Source organism: Taudactylus pleione, unplaced genomic scaffold, assembly GCF_031769625.1.
Source record: "Taudactylus pleione unplaced genomic scaffold, aTauple2 ptg000066l, whole genome shotgun sequence".
In the NCBI taxonomy this organism is placed as follows: domain Eukaryota; kingdom Metazoa; phylum Chordata; class Amphibia; order Anura; family Myobatrachidae; genus Taudactylus; species Taudactylus pleione.
The window spans coordinates 30985981-31003949 of NW_028284468.1; the positions used below are offsets into that span (position 1 = coordinate 30985981).

General features: G+C 41.5%; 1 protein-coding gene across 1 annotated transcript in view; it reads right to left on the bottom strand.

Annotated features, from left to right (window-relative positions):
• GRIN2A (glutamate ionotropic receptor NMDA type subunit 2A) overlaps positions 1 to 17969 on the bottom strand; it is a 718378-nt gene that overhangs the window by 168159 nt on the left and 532250 nt on the right. The window contains exon 4 of the mRNA XM_088466915.1: positions 1472 to 1586. Coding sequence (XP_088323041.1) covers positions 1472 to 1586 — 115 coding nt within the window. The remainder of the gene's footprint in view (positions 1 to 1471; positions 1587 to 17969) is intronic.

The window sequence follows — 17969 nt, forward strand, 5'->3', positions numbered from 1 at the left end:
TCCTCTTCTCAGATCCATGGGCAAACGCAGGATACTTAAAGGGGGGTTTCCGAATCACCAATCTCTTTTTTTTGTTAATAAACATTTTATATATATATATATATATATATATATATATATACATGCACACACACACACATATATATATATATATATATATATATACACACATATATATGTACAGTATATATATATCTACATACTGTACATATATATGTGTGTATATATATATATATATATATATATATTAGGGATGTGCAGGCTCGGATAGGTTCGAGTTTGCACGTGGAGTTCGGATTTTTCCCTCCAAAAAAACGGGACTCAGAAAGAGGCAAAACGTCATCTTACATGGACGAACATCATCATTCCTGGACAAAAGTCCAGGAATGATGATGTTCGTCCATGTAAGATGACGTTTTGCCTCTTTCTGAGTTCCGTTTTTTTGGAGGGAAAAATCCAAACTCCACGTGCAAACTCGAACCTATCCGAGCCTGCACATCCCTAATATATATATATATATATATATATATATAGATATATATAGATATATATATATATATATATACACACACACACACACACACACACACACAACATGTATATAGCTAGCAAAGGTAAAAAAAATAAATAAAAAAAAACATTGAAAATATAAACTAGAAACTTCCTTTACTTGTAATAATGCCTGGGCTACTGATGTATTGGGAGAGCATCCATATAAAAGTGCTATTCATAAGGAATTACTCTAGAAAACATCAAGGTTTTCAAAGAGTTAACTCACCATTGTGACTGTCGTGTTGTGGAGCGAGCTCCATGCAGCAGCCAGCGTGTGTAGAGGGGGAGGGTTCAGAAACCTGAGTGCAGAGAGAAGTTCCCTTCCCTGCCTCGGCAATAGCTACAGTAGCAGAGGTGCTAGGTTTTTTGACAGCCCGTGCGGAGGAAGGCTCGGGCTGTTGGTATGTGCACAGGGGGGGTTTCTAGGTACTCAGAAACCCCCCCTGCGTGCGCTACTGAAATCCTCCATTCTGTGAGTTACCTTTTGCTTGTCCTCACAGTTATTTGTCTACTGTGTGTCTTGCAGCAATCAATTAACTCTACAACACCTATGTCTCTGTCTTAAGTTGTGTCCACAAAGTCAGTTGTGGGTCCTTTTCTTATCTCACAGAATACATGCCCAATAGGTGACCCTATGTGTTTATTTGTATCTGGATACCACATTATCAAATATTTTATTCCATAACTGACTCTACACTAGAAACTCATTCATATGTCTTGGGCTTTCTCTTGGAGATTTACTGAGGTAATGAGGTAGGTGAGCAAGATACATTTTTACACATGTTGGGACCAAAGACATTTTAGATTTTCCAAAAAAATAAATTTAAATTATGTGCATCATCTTTAAAACTCTGCAGCACTTGATTAGGTTCTGTATTTAATATGCATTGTTATGTACTGTACAGATGCTTAAACTTGCCTTTTCCCATTCTCTCTCCATGTTCAGCAGTATAACCACCAATTTTGGATTTGCTTGATAACCATCTTCCGTAAAGGACAAATCTCTGCCATCCCAAGTGACATTTATCATAAATCTGCCAAAAGAAAACAAATGTAAACTTTCATGAAGCTGTAGTAATCAATAGGCAACATAATTCACTCATAATATCATTGAAGAAATATGTGCAAATAAAATATAAAGAACACAGGATTTAGATATTTGGATTAAAAAAACAGGATGTTTTCAAGTTATATTTATTTAAAACACTAATGTTTTAAAGTATGTCAGAGAAAATAATTTGATGTCTCTAGCTGTTGGTGCCTGTGACTTTGTATGCTCCCCTGGTGTGCCCAGGAGAGATCTAAGGTGTTAAGCTCTTGAAGCATTTTGAACAGAGCAACCAACTGACCTAGCAAGGTATAGGGTGGGTGCTGTTGCTAGGTAGCAATCCTATTCCATAGAACAAAGAAAGCTTGCATGTCATAGATTCCTGCAAACTACTGTTCTGTTTGTTTGTCGGGAGGCTTGCAACCTCGCAACAGCAGACCAGAAGACTTACACATACTTGGTTTTTGCTTGGAGAAACTTGATCTTTTACAAACCAGTTGGTCTCCAATAATGCTTGACAAACATATGTTCAGAGAACTAATGAATGCATTATGGATTATAGGGGCATACCTTTTGTGGATACACTAGTGGTGGCAGCATACCAGAAAGAGTGTACTTTAACCACTTAACTGGCTAATATACAGTATTTTCCAAAAATGTCCCCAGAATTGTAGATTTTTTTTAATGATCAAATAATCTAAATGATTCAAAACTGAATTAATATAATTTTACTAACAACTGTGCAGGTTTGTCAATAAAATTATACCAAATCAGGTGTAAATTGGTATTTTTACATAATTTGGAAATAATAACAAAGCAACAATTTTGGGGACATTTAAAAAAAAAATAGTTTTATATAGAAAAAAGGGGATGCAGTCATAATACTGACTGCATGGATTCTGGTGCTCATAATGCTGGAGCCGGAATCCCAACACCTGTCATAATCCCAGCACCGGCATCTCGACCACTGGCATCCCGAAGGTAAGTAGTGGGGTTAGGGGGAGAGTTAGCATTAAGGTTAGGGGTAGGCACTGTGGGAGAAGGGTTAAGTTTAGGGTTTGGGGAGGGGGAGGTTAAGTTTAGGCACTAGGGGGGAGGTTAGGTTTAGGCACAGGGAAGGGAGGGTTAGGGTTAGAGATAGGGAAAGGGGGGGTTAAGATACCTACCGACAGGTGGTGGTATCCTAAACCTGTTGGGATGTCAGCATCGGGATTCAGTGCTGGCATCCCATATGCAACCCAAAACAAAACCTTATGTGGTGGGCATTTGTAAGGATTGCCCATCACTGCTGCCTGGGATGGGGGAGGGGGGGTGCAGTTATATAGACAGATAGGCAATCCTGTTAGGATCACCGATCACAGTTAGTCTGTGGTGACTGTGGCCGATGAGTAGTGTGGACAGCATTCATAGCTGCCTTGAACTCAGGCTGCAGGAAGATTGTCTTCCTTCAGCTGCAGGTGAGTGATCTGACATGCCACATCAGATGTGATTATGTCAGGGAATGCCCATCTTGGAGTGGTCACATCTGCTGCAACTACACCATTAAATTAGTTAAACTGGGAAGTGTCAATGCTAGACTTATTCATAGTTGTAACTGTTCATCCTCTAATTGTAAATTGTATTGAGTCTGGTGGGCTGAAATGATTAGCAGCAATTAACAAATAGCTATGAAATGTCACCAATTAGTGGAACAGTATGTTTCAAGTATGAGGTAAGATAGGTTACCAAACAAAGACTTGGATTGTCTCATCTTTAATAATCTTTTAAAAGTAGAAAGTTTTGGATCGGTAATATGAATTAAGATTAGCACGGCGCCCCTGGCCACGAAGACTAAAGATAGCAAAGATGCAAATGTTCTTGATTTAAAGACACTTTCTGAACTTGTGTCCAAATAAGCTAAGAGGGCTAGAATAGGTTCTATATTCCATGTATTTGAATAGCAGTTTATTTGGTCTGGGTATGAAAAACTTCCTCTGGTGGATGATACTAGGCCTGCTTCATATTTAACAGCCCGAAAATCCAATGACAGATGAAGGAGAGATGTTAATGTAGTTGTATTATCAGTATGCATTAAGTTATCTAATCATGCAGAAATCTGGCCCTTACATGGTCTCAATGAGCCATTGATGGGGACTGAAGAATCCTGAGTCTGTTTATAGCCCAACAATGTTGTTATTCACATATAGTACACTATGGTAGCTTGTCCAGGAGATCCAGAGTTCCCTGGAAGCAATCTCTGTAGAATGTGCCCTTTGTGCATCTAGTTGATTATAGGGAACCACACTGTACCCTGGATTGCCAAATAAGATAAACCAGGATTAACTGGGGTACGTGGTCTGCTTAGATTATATGCAACATCTTCAGCAGAAGCTAAGGTGACAGAAAAGCATATTGAAGAGTTTGACTATAGGGAAAACATTGCATCCTCTTTGAATGTTCACTGTTTCCACACTCTGGAAAGTGGGTACCTCAGCTTTGGAAAGGGATTGCAAAAAGAGCTTTTCTAAAAATTCCTGAAGTTTAAACCATTGTTTGAAATATTAAATTCTTCAAGGCCACATGTTGGTGAAAGAGAATCATCCATTTTTTTTAGTTGTCCAAGAATGTACACTGATGTTTTGTGAATAGCATTTGAATAGCCCATTCCCTTAACCCAAGGGTTCTGTGCCCAGGGCAAGTGCCTCCCATCATGTTCAGATAAAAAGAAAAACTTCAGTTCTGTTGTCCGGATACATTTGAACTGCAATGTCCTAAAGGAACTTAAGTTCTGAAGGCTAACATGACTGCCCTTAACTTGAGCAGATTGATATGAGCCTTCTGCTTCTGTGTGGATCATCTGCCTCTCCTTGTCTGGTCCTGACTGAATTCTCCTCAACTTTTCTGGGTTGTATATCGCAATAGGTTCTATGATTGCCAGCAGTGCATATGAACATGGAAGAACCCTGGGTAAGGTGCATGTGGAATGGAAAGGAATGTTCCCAGAGTGACGAGAAACTGTGGTGTGTCATGTTGACACGCACCCATTTTCCAGTGGGCATGCCCCTTTTGGCATGTGACCACACCCACTTTTTTACTTGGGAGGGGGGAGTCTCTGTTTTTTAACTTGCCCTGGGCTCTGAATACCCTAGTTAAACCACTGTGCTGCAGACACTGGTGCTTTTTTGCCTTACTGTATCTTTTTTTCTCATTGGTAACTCCCATGTGATATAACTTCTGCCACTTCCTGCAACAATGCTGTCTGAGTTTTAACAGACTTGGCTCCTCCTATTGGCCCCCCAATCACATGCATCGGTCTTCATTACCCTCACCTACTAAACCTTATTGTTGACATAGCAAGCACTCAGCCTCCCCTCTAACACCAGCATTCCTATTTTTGGATCCAATAATACTTTCACTAACTTCTCCTCCTTACACAGATGCAGTAAAAATATAGTTTATTTGTCCCTTAGAGGTTTAATTTTCAAGCTGCACTTTGAGCACCTTCTTTTATTGTATCTCATCTCTCTACTGTGCTTATCTCTGGCAAACTTGCCTCTCCAATATAGACTACAAGCACTATAACCGTACGTTGTATTTATACAAACATCCAGCCCTGGACCCCCCCAGGGCATCACACGAAAAATGGAAAAACAGTGACAGTGCAGTGTAAAGTATAGCTGTGTAAGACTTTTTCCATTTTTCATGTGATGCCCTGGGGGGGTCCAGGGCTGGACGTTTTTCGGGGTGCACTGCGCCCCGGATGTGAACCCCTTAGTGTTAGGGACTGCTAGAGACAGAGAAGCCGTGACGTGGCCTAGCAGCTTCCCATGTATTTGCAAATGCATGCAACTAATATCTCTGATTTCTATGACCATAAAGTCTTCATATATTGTTGCAGGTACTATTCAGTGTGCTGAGGAACAATAGGGGGTTAAACCCCCCTCCTTTTTCTACTTAGTATTACCCCTCCCATTCATGCACCTGATTAGTGCTGCTAGATTGATTGAGCAGCTGCAATTTTTTGTTCATTACAGATGTGTGTAAGGTAAAGTGGGCGTCCTTATGTAGTGCTGAGATTGCATTGCGATCGCAATAGATTAGCATACTTTCGCAGTTGAACTGCATGCGTACGCAATATTGCATTCCGTAGTGAATCAGGCCCTTGGAGCAGAACCACTGGGACACCCACTACCCTTAATAACTATTTAGGTAAAAAATATTTATAAATTAGCTTAATTTGGCCAATAATGACGTAATTTTTGGGGTGAAAAAGAAAAAATGAAGAAAAAGGGGCTTAAAATAGTGGGATGGGTTTATTGGGGGGCTGTATGGATGGGGCAGGTGTTTTAATCATTGCCGGAGACAGTGACAGGTGTACTTTTAACATTTTTTTAAAAGTGCCCTATAATTACTCAAAAATATACTTACACCCATTTTGTGTACCCCTATTTTTAATTGCAGTATTTATTTTAAAATTGCTTTCTGACAATATTTCACTGTTTTAGAAAAATACTTATAACAGCCATTTCACATAATATAAGAATCCCAAACCTTTTGATTATTGCCACTAACAGACTTCTATACTATTACCCTATATTTACCATTTTTGGGGGTCCAGGCTGATTTCCCCATTTTCACCTTTATTTATCGCCTCTCATCCATGCAATAATTATTGTGTGAATTGGTTATCACCAGTTTTGCAAGAGAATAGCTCGGGAGCGGGCATAGCTGCGATAAGTGACAGGTTGGCCGATAGGCGCGAAATGTTTTCAAAGGTTAAAACTTTTTGTTTTCGCATATAATTGGATTTCCCTTTAATATATATATATATATATATATATATATATATATATATATATATATATATATATTACTGTTCTCACCTCCTTGGTTGAGGATTCACATTTCTTTTGCATTATGTAAAATGATGAATAAACAAGCTTATGTCTAAGAAACTTAAACCCAAAAACAAAATCCACCAAATGATGAAAAGGTTTTATAATGTTTATGTTATGCCATAACCATGAATCTCTGTCAGTAGGGAGATTTATGTATGCAGAAGAAGTGGCTAAGAGCCTTTAAGCAATAATAGCTCAGTCATTCATATGGCATTCTTGAAGTGTTGTAATTGAAATTGGTATGTAGAGGGATATTGCTTTGGAGAAAGGCTCAAAGAGCAGAGTTCCCTTGATCTGAGGGATGGAAGTAAAGAGGTTGAGTCAGTGGCAGACTAGTCTGGATATAACGATGTTGGAATATTGCAAAGAAAGAGAATCCTTAGATTTTTCTCCCAGTTAAAACTAAGAGGAGCTGACATTTGCCTAGGGATTGGTTCAAGCAACTATTACACAGAAAAGCTCTGAATAAGTCTGAATAGGGCTACTTTTGAATCCTGGCAAAGATCCAAAAGTGAAGACAAGAATATCAAATAAAACACCCAGCAAAAGATACAAGGCTTAATTCATAGGTGGACCAGTGTCATATCTATAATGGCTGCAGAGTATGCCCACACTGCACAACATGCACCCATATTATATTATACTTCCCTCTATTGAGTCACGCGTCGGCCAGCGTTGCAGACACAAATCACCGTGAAAAATGGCGCAGCAGCAATTTTCCTGAAGATTTGCACATGCGCTATAGAGAAGTCTCCAGGAACATAGCGCAGACGCCATGTTCCCGGAGACCTATGTATGTGCAGCAGTAGACTCTGGCACAAAGCCAGAGTCTACTGCACTGCCAGAGAGGAGGGGGGCAGCATGGAGGCTTCACACAAGCCCCCTTCTATCTTAAGCTGCCCCTGAGGTGGAGACTATTGCAGCCGTGGCTGCATCTTTTTACCAAAGCCAATGGGCTTCCTACTGAGACACCTGTGGCGCTAATTCACTAATGTGGCTGGTACAGAGGCCTCATATATTTGGGCACACAAAGTGCATGTGTACCATTATTCTTAGGGGTCTATTGATCAAAAATGTGTTGCTGCCGCGGTAGTTTAGTACTGAACTTGCCACACCTTGGATCACTTTATACTTGCAAAGTGGGCAAAATTATCATTCTGGATGCCCCCTGGCATGGCTTTTTAAAAGCCACTGTATTTAAAAACATTAGCACTATGCCACTTATAGCAGCAGTGATAATGTAAACTGTTGGGTCCGGACCCGGTAGTGTTACTATGCATGCATGGCTCCTGTTTATGCATCTGCACAGAGAGTGTCAAAGACATGGAGGGAACCAAATGGATCCATATTTGCAAAACAGATGTCCTTCCTATCAGGCTAATGCCATCTGGTGTTGACTTCAACAGTCAGGACAGGAGGCAAATTTTTCTTCACAAATATCTCTTGCGATGCAAATGTAATAAATATATTCATATGTAAAAAATTTGTTGTGTCCTCCAAAAGACATGTAGCTAAAAAAGTCTGTAGGGGGAATGAGTTATGTCTCCTCTGACACATCCCTGCACAAAGTTGCTGCCTGCCAGTGACAATTAAGTGCCTGCCCCACTGTGCCACCCGGCTTCCCATCCTACAGCAGGAATGAGATGCAGTGACATCACAAGGTTATAATCTGGCGCAGACACATACACACGGAGTGTGCCTGGAGTAGGCAATGGGCAGCAATACGTTTCGTCCCTAACCTGGGACTTTCAAGCTACAGTAGGTGACGCTCAGCTGACTGTCAGTCACTCACACTACTTATGTGTGTATAGGAGTCAGATATATCATCCAGCATTATCAAGTAAGTTAGTAAAAAGGAAAAATTATAATTGTGGGGTGTGGAGGAGGGGGGTCAGGTCAGGGATCAGTAGCTAGGGCTGAGGCTGACAAATAAATAAATATAAATTGGGGGCATCATTGCATGAATGGTGCAAAAAACCTATAAATAAACATGAGGAGTCAGTCACAGGGCAGGATGATGGTGCTGGTGGGACACAGGGGGGATGAGGCTGTAGAGACATGGGGGGAATGAGGCTGGAGAGAAGCAGGGGTTTGAGGCTAGAGAGAAACAGGGGTGATGATGCTGGAGAGGCAAGGGGATGAGGCTGGAGCAATGCAGGGGTATGAGGCTGGAGAAAAGCAGGGGGATGAGGGTGGAAAGAAGCAGAGGAAATTAAGCTGGAGAAATCCAGGAGGGATGAGGTTAAAGAGTAGGAGAGAAAATGAGTCTGGAAAAGCACAAATTGGATGAGGCTGGTGACTATTCACAACTGACAAGATTAAAAGGAAAATGCTGGGACAGAGTAATCTCCATGTAGACACCAATCCTAAAGAAACCATATTACTGATACAAATGGCATATCAAATTAGCAATTGCTTGATCAGAGAAGTTCATATTTCTTCATGCCCCAAAACTTCTGTTACTATGTATTATCTGGATAAACCTCTGTTGAATGATGTTATATTCTTATGCAAACAGGTGGCTTCTGTACCATGTAACTTCCTATATCCATAGTGAATACTGGCTCAAGACCAAGAGAGCTTTATTGTCATCAGAAGTTCCCTGTTGCAGACAAACCACTATACAGTAGGTAAGAATAGGGGTAGCAAAATATATATAAAAAACAAAAAGACCCAGTGACAGACAATTCTTTGAGGGGTCACCCCTAAAAAAAATCATTGGATTGCAAAAAAATAACAGTGACACTTATGACATAGAACTAATTTTTCATCCTAAGGAGTATATTTACTAATGTGAGAGCTTTTAGTAGATGTTGGAGATGTTGTCCAAAGCAACCAATCAGATTCAACTTAACATTTAACTAGCAACTTCTAGAAGATAATAGCTAGAATCTAATTGGTGGCTTTGGGCAACATCTCCACATCTAAAAGCTCTAATTTTAGTAAATATACCCCTAAGGGCCGTATTCAATTAGCAGCGATTATTTCGCAGCTGTCGGCAGAATGTTCTTTTTGCCGACTTCGTGTGTTTTGGACGCAAAAACTTTTTATGCGTGGCCCCGCTTTTCGCCCTTTTCAATTCCAAAGGACGCGAAAACGGGACCCAGGGAAACGCAAACAGGCGAAAAGTGCTGTCAGATTTGGGGAAATCAGCCTGACACCCCCCAAAAGATGCACTAACATTGGGGATCAATCTAGATGCCCCCAAATAGCCCTATTGAAGGTATTTGGGGTACATAAATGCTCTCAATAGCTGTTAATTAGCGTCTTTGCACAAGTGGTGAAGAATAGCATTTAGCAGGTTTTTAAGGAGAAAATAACTAGTCCCAGCAAATTTGGTGTACATGAAATGGGTGCAAGCATGGTTAAAAATCGCAAAAGTGAAGTTTTAAATAGCGTCATTAACGCACCTTCAACAAGCACCTGCAAACAAAAAAACACCTCCCCCATACTTGCAGACCCCCCATAAACTTATTACACTAGTTTTTAAGTTTGTACCCTGACTTTGATTTCTTTCGCCCCCTTTTTCAAAGTAATTTTTCGGGTGTTCTTTTTTTTATGATTTTTTTGACGCAATTATGCTTTGAGGGGCTGTCCCAAGGGTGTTAAGTGGTTTCCCAATGTTTGCACCCCAAAAATACAATTCTGCACTTTTTTTCACCACCTATTCATAGGCGAATCTTTTTCGCCTATTACATTGCATTGCGTTTTCGCGTCCGCGAAAACTATTTGGAATTGAATACGGCGATACTTTTCCGTCTGGTGAAATGACGTCATTGGCGAAACTTTTTAGCCGAAAACGGCTTTTCACCTCTAATTGAATACGGCCCTAAGTGTCTTAACTTTGTAGTCTCAACTGATGGCAAGAGTGATGATAAAAAGTATCTAAAATGTATTTCACCCTATCATAAACCTTAAAGCTACTGGGGGCATAAGCATCCCTTAGTTTCCCCGCCATGTGCTTTACATTTTTCTACACACAACAGTGTGTGTGTGTGTGTTCATGGTATTCATCCCTTTTACACTGAGGTTTTACCTTGCAATCGCACTTTCTTTATTTGTGTTTCCAATGTGCATTTCTGTACCAATATAACTTTACAGACAGCATTTTAAACAAAAATTTGCAAGGGGCAACATTTTTTATTTGGTCTGGACACCATCAATCCTAGTTGTGCCTCTGGCAGTGGCAAGACACCATCTCAAATAACTGTTTCTAAAGAACACGTTCCACCACTTCACTTGGACCACATGGAACCCTGGTTACATGTCTTCATTATGTATATAAAATAGGAACAACCATCATCTTAGAAGACAGTGATAGCGTATTGGGCCAGTGGCGTCCTTACCTTTGGTTGCACCCGGTGCGGGTGTACAAGAATGAGTGCGGGCCAGCAGCACGTGCCGGGGAAAGGAGGCGGGGCCTCGGAACAAGTGGCCTTGCGTGTGGGGGCGAGGCCACACACCGGAACCCAGTTTTAGTGTCTCCGGGGGATCCAGGAGATGCGGGCTGCCCCCAGGGACCAATGGGCTTGTAGTGCTGGCTCCGTCACTGTGACAGGAGCCAAGTGCTGCACGTAATTCTACAGTGCAGCACCCGGCTCCTGCCACCAGAGGGGGAGTCTGCACTTTGGTGTCACCCCTCGACGGGTGACACCCGGGTGTGGCCCGCACCCCCCTTTTGATGCAACTGTTAACTGGGCAGCTGGGTGGTCTGCACACAGTCAATCAGGACTTTTTCAGACTGCTGGAAAGAGTGTTTCATCAAAATCGTACTTCCCAACATTTGCAGGATGGAAATAGGGACACATCCGCGCCGAAGGCGTGCGCTCCCGAAAAGGGGCTTGACCTAGCATCATGCCCCGTTTACATCACTAAGGGGCATGCCCAGCATCTCTGGGATGCTGGGCTGCCCCCGGGCTTCCCCTCCGTGCTGTGAATAGATGCTGTGCGCATGCGCACAGCATCTATTCTTGCTCTGCATACACGCTGCTCTGCATAGCAGAGCAGCGGTGTATACTTCTCCCAACTTCCCCCCCACAGCAGGACACTGCGGCCCGCGGGTGGGACAGAGGGACAGTCCCAAAAAAACGGGACTGTCCCACTGAATGCGGGACACTTGGGAGGTATGCATAAGTGTGCTTGACAGTAAATGGGTGTGTTTCTTGTGTTTGAGTTTGGGATAGCCTAGCACTTCAGAAAATGATACATCATACAGACAGTACAATATGTCCATGCATCCTTTTACTCTCAGCACACACTTCATGTGCTGATTCCCAAAGCCAAATATTGATAGGAATGGAGCACTACATTCGCCCAATAAATAAATATAAATACTATAGTGCAGGTTTTTTGAATTGGAGATGTTGCCCATAGCAACCAATCAGATTCTACTTAACATTAGCACCTTGTAGAAGATAATAGTTAGAATCTCATTTGCTGCTATGGGCAACATCTCCACTTCTAAAAACCTGACCTTTAGTAAATATACCCCTAAGAATCTGTTGAAAGATTTGTATATTATGTGTAGCAAAAGAAGAACTTTATAGTGTTATTCAATGCTGAAAGGATATAAACATTTCTGAGGACATACATTTCCTCTCCCTGAAAATAAGGTACAATTGGAAACTATATGAAGGAGTGTCTGCTGCTCTGGAAAATCCACAAATTACATTGCGTTGCTAGAGGAGCCAGAACATGTGTTCATCCAGCGCTCAAAAATGCAGTCCAGCAGTTATTCTTCAGATTGCACACCATATATCTGGTCAAGGAAGGAATTTAGGACATTTGCTTAGCGTATGATGATCTACATTTAGGGTTCCTCTCTATGTAAAATACTGATTTAAGGAAACAGCTATAAGCCAATGTGGCTGAATAAACAGCAGCAGTGTAATTCATTTGAACAGATGAATAAAATCAGGATAACATTTGGTGCAAAACTTTTTGCAGTAGAAAAGGCTGTGCTGCAGACATTCCAGTGAGGCAATCTTCTTTTACTTCTCCATTCAGCCATTCTGTACTATTATATTTACTGTACATTTTACGGAGGTCAAAGAGTACTGTGTATTGCCAGGCCCAATAGCAAAGTTGTGTGGTGGCCTGGTGGTGCCATAGGTGCTTGGCAGCGTACGCAATCCAGAACGTCTGAAGAATTCTGCTGTGCTCTTTTAAGAGCAAAGTGGTGATCTCAGGACAAGTGCGATCACATTATGCAGGCTTTGAAGGTATTAGGTGGGGGGCAGGGTCTCAGAACTGGAGGGTGATCCGGCATTGTGACCCAGAATTGTAATCTGACATAAGATCCGGTTTTCTTAGCAATCTCATGCCTTGCACCTGCAATAACTTCACCACTGAGTCCATGAATAGCGCTTGGAATAATATGTGGCTGGGAAATGGCTAAAAGCAATTATGTCAAAGTGAACCAGCATAATGCAACAAATGTACTGCCAGGGGATTATTTTGCTGATAGTTTTGAAAATCTTATTCATCATTTGTCTTCTACTATAGTAGATAAGTATAATTATTTAATTCATATGCTTTTTTGGCTTAAAAATATCAGCATTAATAGTGTCTGCATGGAGCTGTTAACAGAACAGCTACAAATAATTAACTATAATGAGAGATGTTGGGGATTTTTGTAAATAAATTATTCTGACACGCTTTTGTATTTGTTACACAACATACTCAGGGTTTTATATAATTCATTCTGGATTACATTTCCCACTGCATTGAATTAAAATGTCCAGGTCAGCTGACATATATATTAAGCACTGCTAAGTCTATGGATTCTAAATAAACTAGTAACACATTGATAAAACATGTTGTTGCTTTGAAACGTGTTGGTGATGAGAACGACGGCAGATGCATTCTCTACCTTACAGTTTCCCCTGGAACATCTTTAAGGACAGCACACAGGACCTTATCCTGGGACTTGAATGGACTGCTTGTCTGATTTTGCATACCATCAGCTGGTGTTCGGTGGGCGGCTTATCCCCTCGTTCTTGGAATTTTATGTTATTGACTGTAACATTTACTTTTTATGTGAGTGTTTTTAATCCTTGCCTATATAAATAAATTATAAAGGATAACACATTAAATTGTTTTTTATTCCCATATGCTATTATCCGTTGGAGTATTGGGCTGGGAGAGAAAAAGTGAAGATTTATACATCTCCACATGTCTATATTCCTTAAGGCTGATTCAAACCCTATTGAGGGTGACTGCATAAAAACATTTCCCCCTTTTAAACTAAAAGTGAGACATCCCAGACTATATAGTGTCTCCTATTTTATGATGTTATGGAAGATACAGTATAAGTGGGCTTATCTCCATGTTCTCTGGGTGAAAGTTACTACTAACCTGGGATCACAGATTAATTTTCCCCTGTGTTTTTCTTTGCATGCAGTTTTTCACACTGAGTGACCACAGAGATACATCCATTAAAATTATTATTTATCCGCATACTTATCTGTTTTCTTTTTTTCTTTTACACAGTACCTGAATACCACCGGATCCTTGTGGAGTATTGTACTTGTTTCTGCGCAATATTATATTGTAAATTGTGTTATCTGAGCACCTGTACATAAGGAACCATCCATTTATTTTTAGTGACAGGTTAAGCCTCTGAAGCCATTTCATAGATGTCACTATAAACTACTAAGATATTTTTCATTATCACTGTCGACTAAAAATACTGTATTATTTAATATTTAAGTAAAACATTTAGGGCAGGTGACTGGGCTGGGAACCAACTCATGCTCCTCTAAAGAACAAGTCAAATATGACACTGATGGAAGGATTGCGCTCCTGTGCTGCCTTCCTCCAGCTACCTGTAGGTGGAGCTGAGCTGGCGATCACTAGGATCCAGGGCAGCTCAGTCAGGAGGAATCCAACATCTAACATGTGCTACTGAGCACGCACAGTGTAACCGCACAGTTTTAATCCCCAGTGTCCATGGGGACAGGATTCATGCCAATATAGCCAGTAACAATAACTGCAAGAACGCTATACCACCACTGATACACAGAGGGACTTTAGGGCTATCATCCACCAGTGCATTTGTCCAGCTCATGGCTGGCGCACTACAATGCCCAGCTTTACCCTAAGCACCAGACTGCTATATTCCACATAGACTGTTTACCACTGTTACACCTGTGATATCCCTGTATCCATGTTAATTTTTCTTCTGCTAAATTACAATAAATCTAAGGACTGGTTAACCTGTAACACATGTAGACTAACCGCTACAAGCAACAGCACCTGATATGCATAAACTATACCATCAGCATATTGGCCAATAAAAGGGTACCTGGGTTTAAATTCTTATCTGGAGTACTACTGCACCAAGCATAGGCCCTGATTCAGAGCCGTTCGTTAACAGCAGTACGCTCGTTGCGTTCCGATGTTGAATAACCGCACATGCGTCGGTGTTACACTGCGCATGTGCGTACGGCAGATTGCGAGTTTTTTTTTGTCTCGTTCGTCAAATAGCATACAGGAAGTGACATGTCAAATGTGATTGACAGAACAGGGCGTTTTTGGGTGTTGACGGGGGAGGAGATGGGAAAACGCAGGCGTGGCGAGGCGTTTTTTGGGCGTACATACATTACCAAATGCGAACATCAAATGTGTTCGTACCAACTCATATGTCACTGGATGATCCTCTTTCCCTTCAAAATGCTCGCACAGCTTAGGGTCTGGATAACTCGACCACAGTGGCGATGGCCTTCTCCTCCGTCCCGGCACTCCACGATGTTACATCGATTAATCACGGCTTGTCAGAAAATCAATTAGTGTTGGATTGAAAACCGGCTTGGTATGTGTTTGGAAAGCAGCTTTTTTGGATAGCACAAAACCGAACGCAGGTGGAAATCATAGCTGCTAATGTCTGGATTACACAATCAATTAGCGTACATTTGTGGGGGTGTATTTTGGCCGCAATGTGTTCTTTTTGGACTATTGTAACAATAATGTCATCATGTTTAGGTTTTGTGCCTCATTTTGTTTTTGCAAGGTGATTTTTCCTCCTTAGGTAATGTTTTAAACGTTCCTTAACGAGACCTTTTTTTTCAATGTGTAATTTTTTTGGTTGAACGTTGTTGGCTTGTGGGCCCGGATTAAATGTAACCCATTTTTACAATAATGTCAGAATACAAAGTCGTACATTTGTGGAAAATTTATTGGTATCCCACAAAAAATAAATGCACATATTTAACTCAAACATTTTTGGCAGTGTTCATTCCACAATATTTATTAATTGTGCAAACAATTTTTGGGTAAACGTAAATGCAAAAATTAAAAACAATTCACAAGAAAGGAGAGGGAAGTTTTGGCCAGAAAGGAATATGAGGCAAGCACAGAAGGAGTGTGGGAAAAGTAGCCAATGGTGTCACCGTTTTTTCGGCCGTTTGGCTGGGGGAGGGAGGGCGCCAGACCGGGTCCGGGATGTCATCGTGCTGGCCTTTCCAGAGGCAGATGTTGTGGCCTCTGGACTAGGCACAGGGCTAGGCACATTTGGAGGATTGGCTGATGTTGTGCCAGAGGTGGAGGATCCTGATGTTCCGGCAGGAAGGGAGGTCGGCTCCACCATGTGCTGGCGAACGAGCTGCTCCAGGGCAGTGGCGATGTGGATGTTGGCCCTGGTATTTTCCGCCAGGGCCTGACCAATGGTCACGTTGGCCGCAGCATTTTGCTCCAGGGCCTCAGCCACCCGTACCAGACTGGCGTCCATCCTCTGCAGAATCTCCGTATGGAAATCCGATTTAAAATTGAGTTCTGTGAGGAGGGACACTGCCTGCGAGGGGGATTGCCCTGGACTGGCTTCTGCAGGGTCCTCAGCCGGATGTACTGGTTCCTCCCCTGCAGAGCCAGCAGAAAATCTGCGGCCAAGGCTCCCCTCTGAAGCAGACTCATCCGCCTGTGTCTCTGTTGGAAAAATGAGAAAAGACTCACATTAGAATCTACATATTGGCACAATAACATTTCAGAGTTGGTGACATCACAATATTTACCTGGGACAACATGAGGAGCCGCAAAGTCTGGCATGTCCGTATCCATGTTGGACACGCCAAACACCTCCACAGGCTGCACACACCCCTGTGCCAGCTCTTCTAAATCAGTCAACTCCAATGACACAGGGGTGGGACCCCCACCTGTCCCCCTTGCATGCCTAGCCCTGTCCGCCAGTTTTTGCTTCAGGCGATATTTGAAGTCGGCCCATCTGTGGGATGAAATTGGAACCATTATCCTTTTGTTTAAAATGGGTTTTGGTTTTAGGGGGGGGCAAGTGTTTACTTACCGCCGTTTGACATCCCGGGCTAGACGGACATAATCACCCACCCTATTGACATCCACGGCTACCTCTTCCCACATTCTCCACTTCTGGCTTGCACTCATATTCCTGTCTGCCTGTGGCAGGATGTCCACACACTTCTGAATCAAAACCTCCATCTCCTTTCTTGTGAATTGTGGCTGCCTTTTCTTTTTGGCAGCTTAGCCCGGAATACTGGGCCCAGCAGCCTCTTCCATGACATCCTCCTCACCTATTTGTGTAAATTTGCAGAATTCTCAACTTCACAACTTGCACAATATTATGTTTCTAATTAATCATTGAGTCAAAATGCATGAAATACTTACCGCCTGACTGTTGTCCATTGTTTCCCTGGTCTGTAGCCATGTCTGAGCTCCAAACAAGAAATACACCAGAATTTTGTTTTTGTCTCGTGACGTATTTATACATGCGTCCTTATTTTGCGGCCGCATCATTGATTGTGCGTTCCTATGATCCCTCCTTAATTTGTGCGGGAAACGAAACACTATTTATAGCTTGGGCCATCTCAATTCGAGGTGGCGTTTTTTGAATGTTGGAGGTTACGTTGGTTGGAGTTGATTGTTGGCTGGTGTAGGAGTTAGCGTTTTTTGAAGTTGTTTTTTTGGATTTATTCTTTTTTTGATTTCCATTCGTTTTTTTCCCTTTTCATTTTTTTGGTCGTTTCCAGTTTTGATAAGTTTGTGGAAGTCTAACTTTGGGTCAATTTGTCTCTCATTCTGGTGACGATTTTTCTAATAATTTTTTCCCGTCATTTCATCTCTCTTAGGTTTTATTTTGGCTCTGCCCCAAAGACCTTTTGATCCGGATTCTTATATATTATCTCTTGGTAAGTTCATTTGTTAAACTGTTTTGGAAATGTTCTTGTTTGTCTTTACGCAACTTTGGTTGGCCTTACACATGTAACCTTTGTTTTTCCAAATCTGAAATCTTTTTTTTTTTTTTGTTTTATTTGCGCGGCGTTTTTGTAACTTGTATTTGCGAACTAATTAGCGCATTTTTACTACTTACTATTGTGACTTGTATTTGCGAACTAATTAGCGCATTTTTACTACTTACTATTGTGACTTGTATTTGCGAACTAATTCGCGCATTTTTACTACTTACTATTGTGACTTGTATTTGCGAACTAATTAGCGCATTTTTACTACTTACTATTGTGACTTGT